The 19,497-nt window shown below is 37.4% G+C and overlaps 1 protein-coding gene across 1 annotated transcript in view; it reads right to left on the bottom strand.

The window, feature by feature from the left end:
• Positions 1 to 19,497, bottom strand: part of LOC122806400 (receptor-type tyrosine-protein phosphatase mu-like) — a 1,009,373-nt gene that overhangs the window by 903,405 nt on the left and 86,471 nt on the right. The window contains exon 3 of the mRNA XM_044076787.1: positions 4,795 to 4,903. Within this exon, the coding sequence (XP_043932722.1) occupies positions 4,795 to 4,901 (107 nt within the window). The 5' untranslated portion in view covers positions 4,902 to 4,903. The remainder of the gene's footprint in view (positions 1 to 4,794; positions 4,904 to 19,497) is intronic.

Below are 19,497 nucleotides of genomic sequence, written 5' to 3'. Positions count from 1 at the left end.
GCACATCCACAAATCAAATGGGACAAGAATTACTCACTCCAGGGATCTAAGTCTAGCCTGTGACATTAACAGAACATGCTGGAGAGACAGATATATCTCCCAGAGATTGCCACTCCTTTGTAATAAACTCCCAATTCACATCAAGCAGAGCTCCTCAATAAACCTATTCAAGCGCAACCTAGACAACTGGATGGGAGACCATAAATTCATCCTGGGGGTGGCACCTATGTCCCTTATGGACATGGGCAGCCGGTGATCATAGACTCAATCTGTGAATAATGACCATCTTATCAAGGTCAGTTAGGGAACCTGGGTATAACATGGCTAGGATTATAAAGGCCCTAGTGCCAATAGCCTAGTAAACTCCTATGAACCTATAAATCTATGAGCAAATGCTTTATATAAAAATATATTTGTGGAAGTGAGTCTGTGGATATGTTTTAGTGTGTGTGTGTGTGTGTGTGTGTGTGTGTGTGTGTGTGTGTGTGTGTGTGTGTGTGTGTGTGTGTGTGTGTGTGTGTGTGTGTGTGTGTGTGTGTGTGTGTGTGTGTGTGTGATATGTTGCACTTTTTCAAAATTATTAAAATAATTTGATTTGAAAAACGTATATTATTATTATCTCAGAGCTTGCTGTTTTACACTCGTGTTGGGTTCATATGATGCTGTGCTGTGTACCCTTACTCAGATAATTTATTGGCATATACACAGCAATACATGACCAGAATAATGCACATACAACAAAAGCATGTAAAAACTTTTATAAATATATCAGAGAACCATAATCTCTTGAGTCTTAGAAAACTGATCTAAAATGCATTAGATAAAGCTGCCTTATTTAAATAAACAAGAAATTAAATGCTGAAAAACTAAACAATGAATAACAGCCACTCATTAGCTATACACCAAAAACACCTTAAATTAATCAAAGAAAAATGTCCAAGTAATTTCACTATTCACCCTTTTAAAGGTAAAGTGTCAAATTTAAGAATACATGTGTACTTGATACAAAAGGATAAGAATAATTATATATATATATATATATATATATATATATATATATATATATATATATATATATATATATATATATATATATATATATATATATATATATATCATTCCTTTTGAGATCTGTGACCGTGGATATTTTACTGTTGAGCTGGTTTTCAATAATTTAAAGCATTTAAACTATTAAGTCATGGAGCTAATTTTAAAGATTTAAGGTCTAACCAGTTTTTCATGATGTAAAACTATAATCACATGAAAATCGATGTTAATAATTTAATTTTGTTGGAATTAATAATGGTGGGTAGTATATGGAATATAACACATTTCCATGACATGGCTATATTGTGAAAACCATACCTAGCTGATTTAGAATTTAATTTAAGACAGACATTTTGAAAATTTGGAGTCCCATAAAATATGAAGCAGATCAGCTTTTTCAGGGCCACATTCAGAAAATGAAAAATATTCTTATGCTAGCTACAATTAATATATTCCAGTCATACATTTGTTATGCATTATTATTACCTGTACACAGTTTTCTTGCCTACCTGATAACAATAAGCATTTGCTTTATCATATATATATATATATATATATATATATATATATATATATATATATATAGTATTTAGTTTTATCTGTTTGCTAATCAACTGTTTGCTAATCCATTGTTAAATTCTATTTCCTATTAATCATTCTTATTTGTCCCACATGTTTTTATAATTATGTTCAATAACATACTAAAAACTAACAAAATGCTATTAAAAATAATATATATACACTTTCCTTTTGTACATGGTGTTTTATGGCAATAACTTTAAATTCATCCAATAAGCCAGAATGTTTTTGCTAAAAAAATGTTTAATTATGCTACTACCATGATGTTATATTGTATATGTCTGATATGCTGTTGCATCTGTCTTTAAGTTTTATCTTAATTTGTTCTATATAAACTAGATTGCAGTTGTACGTCAAAGCATAGATCACTTCAGCAGTGCATCACAACAAAACAAACATGAGCAACACGGTTAATTATCTGAGTGTACACTTAAAGTTATATTTAGATTAACTTTGAATCATACAAAGTGACTATATAATAACATGCCAACATTACTTTTATACAAACGCTGTACCACAACGATATAACTCCCAAGTGCTGGATGTAGGAAGAACTTTTATATCTACTATATGAAATAAGTGGAATGTTTTTCAAATGATCATAAGCAAACCAAGCAGAAACGTCACAGTGTGGAGAGTATGAAGTTCACTCCATGAAATATGGCATGCCCCTAGTTCACTAATAAAATTTGAACTTTAAAATATGTACTACAATATAATAAAACAGTAGGTAGTCCACAGTTGAGTTAAAAATGGAATATCCCTTATTGAAACACTTATAAACTGAAGTTTCTGCTTGGTTTGTTTTTGACCTAATATAGGTTGCATTCTGGGTTTTCTGAGACTTTGAGGCATACTATGGATTTTTCTTTTTTCAAATGTTCATAAGAAATCATGTCCTGCCATAATACTGAATATTATTTTAGAACTCCAACAACCAAGATAAGTTATTATACTGCATGGCATTGCAAATCTGCTTATGCAAAACATTCTCACTGTTCATAGGGAATTAACAATACATAATATCAAAGACTGTTTCGAGTTATAGTTGTAATCTTTCAATAAGCTATCACGTCATCTTTTGAAGACATCCTAGAAACAAAGAGGCTTGTTGTATCTTTAGCTTCAGTCTAAAAGTCTTCATGCCTACTACAAATCTTTTTAATTATTTTTAATTCACTACATGGTAAGGATTTTTGGTCTATATAAGACATTGTTAGTGACTGCAGGCTTTCTGTATACTATAAAAAAATTTGCTGTCCAATTTGTTTTTTCCTATACATAAGCAAATAATTTGCCTCCTTGCAATATGTTTCATATGTAAATAGTAAATGAAATCTGACAATAAAAAACAAAATGCCTATTGTAACTGAATGCGTAAAATTATAGGATTTATAGAGCAGATTTGCTAAAACAGCACATTTCACACAGTTTGAAGCAATGGTTCATAATACTGAGTACTGGAGTATTGAGTAAGTTACAGTAATACTATGAGTGGCAGAAGTTCAGCAGTGACTGTTCAACCACAGTAACAACACACACCGCCTGCAGGAAAAATGAAGAAGTGCACGAGAAAGACTACCAGTCATCAGAAAGTAGTAATCAGGTAAACAGGAGTCGGGCCAACTGGTAATGAGCAGATGTCCAAATCAAGGTTTAAGTAATGCCACTCTGACATTTCTGCAACATGAAATTCTTTAATATACCCCTAAAGGTTTTTTTTCAAGGAAGTACCTGAGCTGATAGGGAAAATGATTCCAAAGATTACTAACAGCAGCAGAGTACTCTCATCACCAAGCTATTTCTTTGTATGAGCAGTAATAACTAGCTGTATGATGCAATTGTAGAGACCAACAGCAATACGTATACAGAGGTTTATAAGGAAATTTTAGTTGAATAAATGTTAACTGATGGCTAGATTCTAACCAGTGCAGATATTTTAGAGATAAACATTGATAGGTCCAGCCTTGGACACCTGCAGCAAGCTGCACTGCTCTACAGCAAACCTTCTGCAGTTTGTAGTACAAGGAAAGGAGAAGAACTGTAGGAAGTTGTATGATATTTGAACAGGTATAATGAAATATAAATTATTCTAAGAGTTTTCTACCCAAAACTTTCCCACTTATAATACAAATGACAGTAAACATCACAATCCTTTATATTTTCTGTATAATTTGATTTACACAGCCCATAATGTTAGTACATTCACTTAGTTCCCATCTAAGACTAACTCAGCCAGTTTACCTTTGCACAACATAGCTGTTTTATCTTTTCACCTGGTCAAGCCATTAATTCTTCTAGCATGACTATAAAGGCTTCATATTCAACTTAAATATGAGGTTTTGAAATCAAGATATTTTTTCTGTCATTGGTTAAACCTTTCAGCAAATGTATATCCTTCTAAGAAAGACAATATCAAAATATATAGTAAATCATAACATTATTAGTTTATTTCAAGACTTAAAGATGGTGCCTATACCAATGATAGGCTACATCCACAGAAGCAGCAAGAACCCCTCTATAATATGGGTTCCTATTATATAATCAAAGACGCAATCCTTCGAATGTGTCATGATCGAACTTGAAAGCATGAAACAGCAAAATAGTGAAACAGCAATATAAGCGATTTCTTTCCCTGGGAAATAAATCACTTGGCCGCCTCCATTACTTTGCCATTTTCGTCACTGTAGTGCGATCTTGGAGTTGGTATATTAAAGTAGGGGGGATGTGGGGGGCAAAGCCTCCCAATTTATGTAATGTTTTGAAGTTTTTATTTTTATTTATTTTTTTTTTGTGGAACAGCGATTTTTTTTTCCCTGGGGAAAAAAATCACCGTTCCGAGTGTTCGGGATTATAAGCTTTCCCTTACATGGGGTCAATAAATCAGCGTTCACTTTTTTAAGCTTTTACTGATTTAATATAGACCCTGTAATATAACACACTGCAAGGTGCAATTGCCCATAGTGATACACTGAAGCAGTGTTAGGGCCTCAGTGTAAACTGGATGGATCTCTATGCCACATAACCTTTTCATGTCCATAACCTGTAAGATGAAATTAGATGCCAATCAAATGTAATGACAAATTAACAGCATTTGTTTAGAAATAACAGAGGCTCGGTAGAAGCATTAATAACATATTTACCATGATACATATTATAACTACTTACCACAAGAGGATAACAACAACTACAACTGCAGTGATCAGAGCTAGTAGGGCTGTGGCAATCATTGCTGGAAAAATGAAGTCAGTGGCAGCTATCATCATACTCTTCATCACTGAAAAAAACACAAACATCTGTAGCTCAGAAGTGAATATAGAAATAATATTTACTAGTGACAGAAATAATAAATTAGATGCAAAAGAGATCAGATTTACCTATATATATTTTGAAGGACATATGAATACAATCATAAGAGTTATGTATTCAATTATAACAACTGTATTGAGAACTTCTTTCATCTGGGAAAGAACTTGTTATGATTCCTATTTATAAAACAATCATAAAACCTGTTAGGGAATATGGTTCAGGTTTCTGTTTATTCTAAAACAGATATTGGTAGGCTTGAAAAGGTCCAGAGGTTATTTACACTTAAGAGGTAATATCGTATTGATTTATAAATGTTTAAATCATCTAGACATTGGCTCCTCACGGTCAAGTGGCCTCCGAAAGACATGTGTGAATGGGCATGCCTTCGCTGAAGGTTGGGCATCGGGCTGGCAACTCAGCACCGTAAAAATCGACTGCCAATCATTAGCAGACTGGAGTTCTGCTGTGGCGACCCCTAACCGGGAAAAGCCGAAAAGATAAACAACAACATCTAGACATTGGCTGTCTAATGGAGATTAGTTTTCTACATAATGAAAATGTACAGGAAAAAGGTGTCTAGTGGATATCAATATGGTGCACAGAGCATTAGGGAGTAATTCTTTTCAATACGTGTGTTTGTGTGTTTGTGTGTGCATAAATATATATATATATATATATACACACACACACACACACACACACAAATATATATATATATATATATATATTTTATATATATATACACACACACACACACACACACACACATATATATATATATATATATATATATATATATATATATATATACACATAAATATAAATATATCTCTATATCTATGTATCTATATATCTATGTATCTATATATAATACCTCTCAAACACTTAGCACAAGATATCTGGACAAAACCTGACATAATGGAGGATAAAGGCCTTAAAAAAGGAACACATTTTAAATATTGTTCTTATAAACTTAGAAAGTTGTAGAAAAATAAGATTTGTGCTAACATGCATTTTCTAAAGGATTTGAAGTCCGAAACTTAAATGCATATCATTATTTAGTGACTTTAATCCTTAGATCATCCCAGTGATTTGTCAAAAAAAACATGCTTTTTATGAGGAACAGACCAAAAATATGGGGCAAAAATCTAGCCATTCTGTGAAAATATGTTCACTTGAGAGGCATGAATATATATACACACATGTATATATCTATATCTATCTATATATATATATATATATATATATATATATATATATATATATATATATATATATACAAACATGCACATATATAAATATATTATATAAATTATACACACACACACACACACACAGACGCACACATAGATGTCATATGATAACAGTTGGCATCAGCTGAGACAATATTCAGAGCAAAATGTTATAAAAAAATGTAAACACAAAAAATGAAAAGTTAAATAATAAAAATTACGTTCATTAAATGAATGACATGTTTCTTTAATTTCCTGCCTTAAAGAAAGTGTTTTAAATTACTCATGTCTTTCAAATCAGGTTTTTTATCTGCTTTTAAATGAAGCTGCCATGAAGCTTCCTTTTGCTCTAACAAGGTTCTAAAATCACCTCCTCCCTAAAATCCATGGAAAAATGTTGCAGGACGAAAAAAGAAAAAACAATACTTTATGTTCAGGAGAATTAAGATTATGTTACAACAAAGCATTATTTATGGCTTTAGTTCTGATGTCTTATTCATATTCAAGAATATATTTCCCAAACCTCTTTGTAGTCATATCAATTAAAGGTCTGACACAGAGCAATATATGACCTTACAAGCTGAAGTATAACACCTTGTAGTGTAAATAAATTTATGTAAAACGATAAATATACAAATTACCCATTATATCACATGCCACAACAATAAGTCCCCTTAGATTTATTCATAAGTTTTGGTAATAAACAAAAACTGGTAATTCTACAATAAAGTCTTAAGTTTGTACCAACTGACGTAAACTACCAATAACTTTAAAATATCCCAATTCCTATTAATTATTTTCCAGTTGCTGACCATTAAATTATATAGACTATGTGCATCTATAGTCATGTCCAAACAAAACAATGTATTGGACCCTATGTCATCATTATTACTGTGTTAAGTGCCCCTAATTATAACTGGAGGAAATAACTGCTGTCTGTTATCAATCACATATTTAGCCATTCAGCCATTCTGTCAAGGACACCCAGTGGATAAACTATATCAGAAAAAAGCCTAACGATATATTGAATCTCTTCAAGGAATGCACAATCATTGCTGGCGAATCTGGATGCTCTTAGTAACTGTTCTTTTGCAATGTTTTTTTATTTCATAAAAAATGGATAGTTTTCAGTAGTAATGTAAATATCCACTGATATCATATTCTTTCCTATGAATTTTACTGTCAAATTGCTTTAAATTTCTATCAAGTCTAATAAAAACCCTGTTTTATTTAATGAACATTGATTTTTTTTTATTAAATTTTTCAGTTTTCATGTTTACGTTTTATAACATTTTTATTATTTCTGGGATATTGTATTAGCTGACATTGTTAATTGATAACATGTGACACACACACACACACACACACACACACACACACACACACACACATATATATATATATATATATATGTTTGTCATGTGATTTTTTAATTTTTATAAGTGCTAGTTCATCAGTAACAATTCATTCTGATGAAGTCCTTTAAAGTGAACAAAAGAGCTAAATAAATTATTTCTGTTCAGCATTTCATGGCATTTTTGCACATTATTCATTTCTACATCTGGTTTTGATGCTGTTGATTGTTTTATTTTAATTATTTTCAGTAGAGATTAGGAAAATGATGGAACTCCTTACCCTTGAAAATTAGACAGGTAAATGATTTCTGGTTTGGAGAAAAGGTATATTGGTGATTACTTAGGTGGATAGAGGAAAATCATGATATCTGGTGTGGTATGTGACCAATTCTTAAACACTGACCATCTTTCCACTTACGTGGATATTGTTTGCCTTTCAATAGGTACTACTAAAAAGCAAAATGATTTAAACCAAATGCAGAATGATATCATACTATCAGAAATTGTAATGGGAAATGTTTATACTACATGATAATATTTTAACTTATAGTTCCATTCCAGAAGACATGCATCTGGAGCATTTCTCCCCAGGCCTCTGCTGAAATTGGGCTCTGTCCCAGTCAGACTTTCCCACTAAACAAATGTTAAATAAAATAGTTTGTGATTCCAATAAAACATTTTTGTTTGTATTTTGTACATCTAATGCAGTTTACAGATGAATAAAACATATTTTTTATTGTGATAGTCTGTTTTATGAACATTTATTAGCTACATTTTTGTAGAATGCTTATTTTTATGTTGCTCAATTGCTAAAATCATTTACTCTGACAGTTTCTGTTTGCTTACAAGACATATTTTGTATAGCCCAAAAGCTAAATCCAGTGTCGTTTTTATTGAATAATTCAGTTTCACAGTGGTACAGCAGTTAGCAGTGATGCCTCACTGCTCATGGCTGCCCATTTTAGTTCCCAGATGGAGTGTCTTCTTTAAGGAGATTGCATGTCCTTCTACTGATGTTGAATTGTGCTGAGTGTTCTGGTATGCTCCCTCATCTAAAAGAAATAAAAGGCATGCTACTTGGTGAATTTACAATATATAAATTGTCTGTGTGCGCGCAACCGTGGGTGTGTGTGTGTGTGTGTGTGTGTGTGTGTGTGTGTGTGTGTGTGTGTGTGTGTGTGTGTGTGTGTGTGTGTGTGTGTGTGTGCGTGTGTGTGTGTGTGTCTGTCTATGTGTGTGTGTGTGTGTGTGTGTGTGTGTGTGCGTGTGTGTGTGTGTGTGTGTGTGTGTGTGTGTGTGTGTGTGTGTGTGTGTGTGTGTGTGTGTGTGTGTGTGTGCATGCAGTCTCAGATGGCTTGGTGTCCTCTCCAGGATTAGTTCTCTGTTTACATCCAGTGAGTATTGGTTAGGTTCTGGTTCCTCAGTAGTCTAATTAGGATAAAGCAGATACTGGAGAATGAAGAAAGGAAAGAATGAATAAATAATTGGGAAAGATTTTAAAAAGTTTACTGCATTGTACTAAGTGAATTTGAGTGATAAACAGCCATGTGCAGAGTGTTTGTGATTCAGAGGCTCACGTACTGCTAGCATGGAATGCTGAGCAGTAGGATCAGGTATGCTATATGCCAATGGCCATAGAATGCCATGATAATGATCCACATTGTTTAAATGAGCAGCTTAGGGTATGAAATGTGGAAAAACAAAATGGAGGAGTGATTTTAAAAATATAAAAGCCATTCCTCGGAGCTGTGCATGCTGTATAACTGGACTTGTATCAATGTTCATGTTCATGCTAAAAAAAATGCTTAGTGTCAGTGGTTGCCCCAGCATTAGTAAATTTGTATTGGCATGAAACTCTTATTCCCAGTACAGTGCATGGGGGTGTACATTGTGATACCCCACCACTTGCCCAGTAATCAAGGAGCCTCAAATCTCATCACTGGCAACAGTAGGAGATGTACACACTGGAAGGATGACAAGTACACATACAGTAAAGTACAATTTCCCTTAAGAACACACAGAGACCACAGTCAGTCTGGATATGTTTTTTCCTTCTTTCTCCAGATCCCCAATAAGACTCCCCACTGGCATACCTATAGAGGTGAGATCTCAACTGAGTGGCCAAGCCAAGACCTCCAGCACCCTCTCTGCCCAACCAGTGCTTCATGTCCCTGTAGAAGTAGTTGACACACACACTCTCTGAAATTTGATTTATACACAAACACACACATATACCTGGGAAAGGCTGGCACAGGTTTATTAGCTCTAGCCCCTTGTGCCAAGACTATAAGGTAGTTTTCACTGCCACCAGCCACTACTTAGCTACTTTAAGGCCCTTAGTAAAGGGTGTCCAATCTTACTGGGTAATGTTACAATTAATCCAAATGGTAGTTTGACCAAGAGCAAGGCTATTAGGAGTGGCCTGCACAGTGTCACCAAATAGATATGCAAGCACTCTAAGAGCTTAACTATATCTCACAAATATCAGCCACAAATATAGTTTTAAATATATTTAATAATAAATAATAAAAGAACAGGAAAACACTCAGTAAATCATCACAGTAACTTCAGAGTTCAAAAATCACAGGAAATATTTAAAACAACATTCTAGGACAGTCTCAAATAAACAATGAAAACATCTAAGCTATAGTTCAATATATTCCTAGCTGTATCTAAGAGAAATTACTGTACCCTACTCTTACATATTCATAGCAAGGCAAGATAGATGTTGTGAGTGGGTTTTCCAGCTGATGCTGTCAAGTCAAAAGACAAAATACAAAATGCACAGTCTCTCTCTCTCAGAGAGTTCTTAAATTAACATCTCAAATATTGGTGCTGAGATACTTCTTGTCGTCTGACTATCCCAGGTGAAAACCATTGATGCAGCTGTAGAATTTAGCATCTGTCTGTGAAAACACATAGACCTTAGATCTTTTGGCAAATGGTGGAAGTTGTAAAACAATTTACATCCCTCCACACTTAAAGACAATTCAAAAAAAAACTTCTAGTTCTAGACATTATGTCTGCTACTGCACTGAAACTGAAAGATAACATCTTTTTTGTTTATGGCCCAGCCATAAAGTAACACAACCTCAATCATTCTTCTGAAGTTTCAGTCTCCTCTGTTAAAATGCATACATCGAAACAGTTACAATAGTGTATAAAAATATTTCTTCAGCACACGTCTATACAATGTGATATACAGTTCTAATACATTTGTAACACAGGCAATTGCATCATGCTGATATTCACAAATGACACACAGCCACTTACAAAATTCCAGATAGCTGGGCTGCTAGTATCTCCTTTCACACTTCTATATAAATCATATTAATATTCAAATGACATATAATTATTTGCAAAAATTCTAGCTAGATGGGCTGGCAGTATCTCCTTTTGTGACATACATCATCACCCATGTGCAATGCAGGATATTGTGAACATGTGCCAGCCTCATCTGCAAGCCAGTGGGACTCATGAAGTGTCTATTTCCGTCAATACTTAGGTATAGGTTTCTCATATATATTAGTTACAAGGACATTTCAGTGACCTTCTGGGAATGCATATGCAATCATCTCAATACAATGTTTCAGTATGTGGAGAAACATATGTGGTTTCCACTTCCCACACAGGAGATAGGGAAACACCATGCAAGAATTTTATGATACAGCCTGTTTCTCCAAGGAACTGGAGATGTAATTAGATTTTAACCACATTGAAATAAAGGCCCCATCTGATGAAATGGGAAGGAGGTACATGAAATGCAAAAGGTATCACTCCATTAACTGCCTGGTTGACCTGCAATGCACATGCGATAATCTACAGTGTGCCTCAAGACTACCTAGGCAGTTATGAAGACTTGCACTTGTCACAGCTGTGATCTGTACCAGCGTCTTGTGAGGGGTGGCTTCCCCAAGGGAGTATTTTCTTAGCAATGTTGTATATGCCCTGCAACCTTGACTAAAGGCACTATTAGAAATCCTTAAAACTAACACAGACCATGGGTAAACACTTGCCCAGTCATAAGAATGGAACATCACTGAGCATATTTCTGGGCTTCTGAAAGCAAGTTTTGATTGCCTGAATTTATCCAGTAGTGCCAGGTAGTATGACCCCAGCACATGTAAAAATATCTTTAGTGTGTGCAGTGTTACACAATGTTATGCTTAGAAGGAAGTTATAGCAGGGTGGGCACTTGCATGAGTGGCACTCCACAGCACACCAAGCAGTCTTGGCTGACTCACATGAATAGTCAGTGTAGAAGCCAACAGTGGGGGACAATCATTCCAGATAGAGGCTGGCAAATTATGCCTTGGCAACAACAACAACAGCTTGCACATAGCTTCAGAACATAGTAGAGCAGAGTAAGGCAGATACACTTCAGCAAAAGGGATGCATGCAAAACCAACACCAGGCTGTGCTAACCTGTGCATAGGCTGGCCAAAGTACATATCAGACATAGGCAACCCAAATAACAGTGTACAAAGGGCAGGGCATGCTTATTATCATTAGCACAAGTTGAGAAGTGAACACACGTATGGATGCTTTTCAAAGAAAAATGAGTGAGTGACGACGATTATTAAAATAAAACATGCTGCTGTCTTATGGGATGTCAGTGTGTGTGTGTGTGTGTGTGTGTGTGTGTGTGTGTGTGTGTGTGTGTGTGTGTGTGTGTGTGTGTATAGGGGAAATTAACATGAAAGGCTACTGTCAATGGAAATGCATATGTGTGTGTGTGTGTGTGTGTGTGTGTGTGTGTGTGTGTGTGTGTGTGTGTGTTTGATATACTGTGTGCTGTGGTTGTATGAATGTGCGTCTGCTACAGCCTCAGCAGTAGTTGCAGTACTGTGTTTCAATATACTGCAACTACTGCTGAGGCTGTAATTGCAGTACTGTATTTCAATATACTGGACATGTCCGGGGCATGCATGGTGGAGGTACAAGCATCCTGTGTATGTACCTGCCTATGAGCTGGCTCTGTTAGGAGTTGCACTGTTTGTAGCTTGACCCTGGCTAGATGTTGACATGCCATGCTGCATGAGTGTGAGAATGTCTACTATAAGATGCCCACTGCCTGGACTGCCATGGCCATGTGAAAGTCCCTTCCTGCATGTAGACACCTCTACAACAGATATACTTGTGGATGCGATAGCTGTCTTAATAATTGTCATCTGTGTAGGTAGCAATGGAATGGATTTGTGGACAGTAACTTACACCTGGGCAGGTGAGCTTGACAGGACAGGGTACGGGACATTTCAACCCTGGACGGTTCAACCCCAGACTGTTCGACCCCATAATGAAAACATTAAAACATTCAAACTACAGATCTAAAATAGTATGAAGATAAACGATCAAATATTACCCAAGTAAAAAAGGTGGAACAACATGTAGAAATAAAGAAACATTCAGAAAATAAAAAAAATGTAACTCAAAAAATAAGCTACTTTCAATACTGGAACTAACACTACAAAATGAAATACAAGTTAAATGGAAAATGTTATGAATAAATGGAAAAATAAGCAAAGTAATGGAAAGAAAACTTCCTATCTTACAAAAAAATAATGACATAATTACCAGAGTTAATAATCAGCTTGTACTACAATTATGTATTGTAACAAACTAAAAATAATAAATAAATTAAAATTTACATATTAAAAAGTTAAATTGTTTGTTTGTCTTTTTGGCTTTTCCCGGTTAGGGGTCGCCATAGCAGAACTCCGGTCCGCTAATGATTGGCAGTTGATTTTTATGGTGCCGAGTTGCCAGCCCGACGCCCAACCTTCAGCGAAGGTATGCCCATTCACGCATGTCTTATATTAAATTCCTATGAAAAAAATCTTGATTGAAATATTAAGCAATAAAATGCTTATATAAAACTTGAAAAGCATTTTTAATATAATTGGGGTCAAATAGTCCAGGGTCGAATCGTCCGGGATCAAACTGTCCACTAACTATTCCCATAAACAATAAATGTAAATTTAAACATGAAAGTGTATACAATTGCATTGGGGTCGAATTGTCTGGGGTCAAATCGTCTGACGTCGAATCGTCTGAGGTCGAATCGTCCAGGGTCAAACTGTCCTGCTTCCACAGGACATTGCACATTCCAGTATGTGACTGAGTCTGTTAAAGCTATCACATGAAGAGGACCCTTACTAAGTTTGGTATGGCTGTGGTGGAACTAACCTGTGCCTATATGATGGCCCTGCACATATGCTGCATTGTGATCACAGTCACACCAGACCTCAGGGAAATGGCAGGATGTCCCCAGTGAACAGCATTACTCAAGCCACTTTGTGTACATTTCCACCCATGGATTCTAGGAGCAGATTCTGAAACAGGTGGTAGGACACTTCCCATCAGAGGCCATGTACAGGGTCTGCGTAGGGAAAGCAATCATCACATTTCTTGTGTCCAATACACATAATGTGGTCCATGACTGTGTCAGTTCTTCACCAACATCATCATCATCGGAGGTTGCATATTCTCCAACATCAGGCAGTGGTATGCCTTGACATGTATGGGAAGTCTGTTCCAGAGCATGGGCAGTCTCTGGGTTATGAACCTGTCCTTCCAGCATGTTCTGTTAATTTTGGTAATGAGGTTGAGGTCTCTGCAGCGTGTGGTGTGGAGGGTTTGGGATTTCATTAGATGTAGCATTTCTAACAGAGCTGGTTCAGACATGGCTTTGTAAGTTAAGCAGAGATCGCCTCTTAGTAGAGGATATGAGACACAGAAAAGCTGGAGTTTTTTGAGTCTGTCCATGTAGGACATGTGTTTAAGGCCTAGGATCCTCTTTGTGAGGTACATTTGTGGCCTTTCCAGCTGTTGCATGTGTCTAGGGAGGTACATGCCAAATGGGGCGTTGTACTTGATGATTGGCCTAATGAGGGAAGAGTAGAGGCAGATGATGACCTCTTTCTTCCTAGATGCAAAACCCTTGGTAATGAGATGTGCCACATAGAAGGACTTTCTGACCACAGTAGCAATGTGGTGGTTGAAGGAGAGGTTGCTGTCAACCTGTGTCCCCAGATCTCTTCAGTGTTCAGTGGGTTCTGATCGATGTGGTAATTAGTGGAAACTGAGTTTTTCCCAAAGGGGGTGACAATGCATTTTTTTGGCATTAAGGTTAAGGTCAAGCTTTCGACACCAGTAATTGGTCTCAGTGAGGCCTTTCTGTATGATGTCTACATCACTTGGGGAGTTAATAATGGCTCCCAGTTTGCAGTTATCTGTGAACTTGGTCAGCCAGAGTCCCTCTGTGTTGGCCTGGACTTCTTATAATAGATACCAGACAGGAGCGGACCCAGGACTGATCCCTGTGGGACTCCACTTGTGATTGGTCAGCAGTCTGACTTGGAGTCTTCTACTTTCAGACTGTGGGTTCTATCTGTGAGCCAATTTGCAACACACCAAGTGTTATAGAGGTTGATGCCTAGTTTGGTGAGTTTATCAATAATTCCTGAGTGGAGAATAGTATCAAAGGCCTTGGACAGATCGAGGTAGGCTGTATGAACTGCCTCATCCACAGCTCTGGTGACTGACTTAAAGAAGTCAACCAGGTTGAGCAAAACCAAACTGTGTGGGATCTAGAGTATGGGGATTCCCTATGTCTTTATTAATTAGTTCCATGATGATGTGCTCCATAGCCTTACATATCAGACTCGTCAGGCTAATGGTGCAATAATTCCCAGGGTCTGTAGTCGCTCCCCCTTTATGGAGAGGGATGACTGTAGCAGTCCGCCATTCAGTAGGGAAAAAGCCTGAGGTGAGGCTGTGATTGAACAGGGCATATAGATGTGGTGCCAGTTTGCTTTGTAGTTCATGTAGAGTACATCCAGGGATATTGTTGGGTCCCATGGAAGCTGTATTCTTGGCCTTGGACAATGCAGCTTTAACCTGTGCTGCAGTAATGCTGGGTACCTGGCATTCCTCCGTTATTGTGATTGGTCCTTGGGGGGGGGTAAAGTTGCCACTGAATCTGTTGGCCAGTATGTTGGCAATATCTGTTGACTCAGTATAGGAGGTACCATTGTGCAGTAACTCAGAGCAAACCTGGGTATTGCCATGGAGATTCTTGATTTAACTATAGAAGACTTTGTGGTTGTTTTTAGTGTCTGCCTCAATTCTGCCTTCATAGCTGGCTTTAGAGGTTTTGATGAGAGATCTCAACTTTTTGTTGAGGTTAATAAGGGATTTTTTCCATCTTGGGACTTCATCTTTTTCTGCAACAGTTTCTTCCTTCTGTTGTAGAGTTTATTAATGGCTAATGGCAGGGGACCAGCATAATTGCTTCCTTTGTTTGGAGGGGAGCATCTCGGTTCTTTTGGGTATGGCTAGTTCCATCCATTTATGTACGTGTTTGTACAGTGAATTGGTGTATGATTTGGCAGTCATGTATCTATTTTCCATTGACATGGGTACTGTGAAGTTAACCACCTTTGTTTTTAGGAGCTCAAGGTCAGGTTTGGAGAAGTTTTTCATGGTTGTTACCTTTGTGGGAGGTGTGGGTGAGATGTGAATTTCCATGCTGATTAGTTTGTGGTCAGGTCTAATGAGGGAGGATTTGACTATTGCTATAGAGCAACGATTGCCCATGTTAGTAATAACCAGGTCAAGGATGTTGCTTCCATTAGTGGGGGTAAGAATGAGCTGGTCCAGGGCATTGGAACTGATGAATTCCAGGAAGCGTTGGGCCAGTATATTGGTGCATGAGTAGTTTTCTCAGTTGATGGAGGGGTAGTTGAAGTCACCTAGTATGAGACTGTTGGGTTGGACCCTAATAGTTTCCAGGGTGCTTAGGAATGTGGAGTGAGAGTCTTGGGACATGGTTTGGGACCTATAGCAGGTTAAGACCTGAATCGTCATCTTACCCAATGTTAGTTGTACCTGAAGTATCTCAGATGCGTTACCCTGGACTACTAGTCTGGAGAGGTGCTTTTCCTTTATGAATATGGAGACACCACCACCTTTGGAGCTTTGTTCCATGTTCTGGGGCCAAAAGACCATGGAATGAGTTATAGCCTGCTAGCACAGGGGTGCTTTATGCTGCTTTAAACCAGGTCTCCATTGCAGCACAAATGTCAATGTTCTCCATTTTGAGGAGTGCTTCGAGCAAGTTCATCTTGAGATTTAGACTTCTATCATTGAGCAGCATGACCCTCAGATTGCATTTATTTATAGCTGTTATAATGGTAATTTGGTCTTTGGAACATCACTTAAAAAAGGCAGTATAGGGGTGGCAAGAGCCTTAGCCAGTATCCGGAAGCCTAGAGGTGACAGATGTAGGCCATCTCTGGCAAAGCATCGAGGTCTGTCAATCATGTCATCCCAAGCAGACAGATACTGGATCCCCTTAGAAAACACCAGAAACTTAGCCAATTGTTGAAGTCAATCATTTTCTGCTTGTACTGTGTTATCATTCTTGGCGACAGTAGGATGCTGCTCAGGGCTAGGGTCATACCTGCTCGGGCCACATAATCTGAGAGCTCCTCCATGTCTCTTTTCATGTAGTCCAGGGAAGTGCATATCAGGTCATTCACACCTACATGGACAGTGACAGAGTCATACTTGTACTTATTGTGGAGTGGCCTGAGTGCATGTGTTACGTCGGATTCTGGCACCTGATAGCTGACTATTACCTTCTCCTTATTCAGCCTAGTGAGTGGGACATCACTGTGCCTCACTATTGAGTCACTTATGATTAGTGTATTGGGCAAGCTGTTTTGCCTTAGGGGCTTAGGTTGAGGGGCACATTGTGCAGATGGGCTATGTGTCTTGTGGTTTGTGCTGTATTGTGGTGGTCAAGTGCATTTCTGCCTTGGAGGTCTTTGCTGTTTGGGTAGAATTCTATTGAGAGCCTCTGCGAAAGTGGGTGTTTGGTTTGTGTTTTTATGTGAGAGCTGTGATGGTGGGTATTCTGGAGGGCTATGTGTTGCATGTGGTGCAGTGCAGGTGTTGACTTTCTCCTCTTGACCAGCTATTCCGGTTTTGGCTTGAGAGTGCATGACTTCCAATTTGGATATATTAGTGCATCTCTCACAAGTCTGAGTGTTGGGAGGAAAGAGGAGAGGTTTGTCTGTGTACATGAGCAGTTGCTACACTGCCTCAGAATGCCCAAGTTCATCAGGTTAATAGGAGAAAGCACAGGGAACTGACCTTTAGACATGCAGGAGGGATGGTAATTATTACTAAGTACTGGAGCTGTTTCCTTATATATTCCTTTTACAGGGAAAATGAGCACTGCCAAACTTATGAGGGGAAACTAACAAGTAGACCCTAAAAATTTAAGGACGAAGTATTTAGGAAGATATTTTGAAGTTAGAAAGAAAGCAAGCAGTACTTACTGAAAAATAAAGAATTAGCTTGTCAGGAATGATGAAAAGAGAGGAGTCACATGAATGGCTACTGCCTGGCTACTACTACTGCTGGTCTCAGCACAGCTTCACTCTGCTGGGATACAATACTCCTTTGCTTCTTCTTTCACCAGAAGCAAAATGTTAGCATCAATCCCAAGAAGAGAAGCAGGCCATGGCCTGTTTGGTGATCCACAGTCTTGTCCCAGATGATGCAAGGGTCTGCAAGCTTGTAGTCTTTTCTGGTAGATGCCTTGCATAGCAACCAGACCAATATTTGTTAAGTGCAAACACTCACTCTTTAACCAGAAAGAGTCAGGAATCAATGCACTCTGATCCTACTCTCACCAGGATCACAGATTCCAAGCTGTAACCTATAATGCAGTTATTAAGCTTTCTGGTGATCAGCAGTCTCCAGGAAATAATGTAGCTGCACTCCTTCTCTCACCAGGAGAAAACAGAATCACTAATCCCAAGATGACTACTGAGAAGCAGAATGTGGGATCTCCAATAACTGGTGGTCTTGCAATAGATGTTTAAATGTAAGATGAAAATAATAGTTTATCCTAAACACTGCAGTGTGCACTAGAGGAGTTAGATGTGAAAGTAGGTAACGCAAGTTTTACCTGTCTAAAAAGTTAAGTTTTAGTGGAGAGTCACTATTTTTAAAACAGCAAGATAGATTGAAAGGGGGTGGTCACTTTTGTATTCTGCTACTATGGAATACAATAGGATGGCCAATAAATTTAAACAGTTGAAGGGGAGTGATTTCACAAAATGATAATTTTGTGCTTATTCACACCAGCCAGTAAGAGTAGGGAGGAAATGAGATATATGATCAAATAAACATAAGGGGCAGGCAACTAGAAAAACAGTGGTGTTTAAAAACACAACAATAACCGGGTGGGAGAGTGGTAACATTTTTTGTCTGACTCACAAGAGACCGAACAGTGGTCTATTTTCAAGTTTTAATATGCAGTTAAAATCAGAGTGCAAGTAAAACACAGTGTAAAGAAAACAAATCACAGTATACAAAATAGAAAAAGGCAAAAAACTAATTGAAAATACAACAAATAAAAACCAAACTAACCTTTCCCTCACAGCAAACTGTAGCAGAGTCAGGGGCTTCTGGTTTCAATTGTATTTTGAAAGAGACATCTTTATGACTGGACTTAGTAAGGAATGATAATATTCACAGGATGGTGCTAGATGCCCCCATACTGGTAAGGACAAGGTCTAAGACAGTGTACCCCCTAGTGGGTACTTTGACTAAATTTTGCACTGTTATTGTATATAGAATGTCCAGGAATCTTTGTGCTTTTGCATCTGTGGTGGTGTAGGCTTCCCAGTCTATATTCAGGCAGTTAAAATCACCTAGAGAAATGGTATTGGGTTTAATACTGACAGACAAGAAAAGGTATGAGTATAAAGAATTTGCCATTTTTCTCTGCTTCTTGTAGGAGAGATATCATGGCCGGAGAAAAAATTTGCAGGACGTCTATCAAGAAACAGTTTGACCAAGGATGTCACCTATGCCCCTGGTATCCAACACATGAAGAAACAATGCCACTACCATTGTAAGGACATGCGTAATAGGTATCCTGATTTCATAAGTCAATT

This window comes from Protopterus annectens, chromosome 1.part1, assembly GCF_019279795.1.
Source record: "Protopterus annectens isolate FY-2018-M chromosome 1.part1, PAN1.0, whole genome shotgun sequence".
Lineage (NCBI taxonomy): Eukaryota > Metazoa > Chordata > Ceratodontiformes > Protopteridae > Protopterus > Protopterus annectens.
The sequence above is the reverse complement of the archived record's forward strand: the minus strand, read 5'-3'. Positions and strand labels throughout refer to the sequence as shown.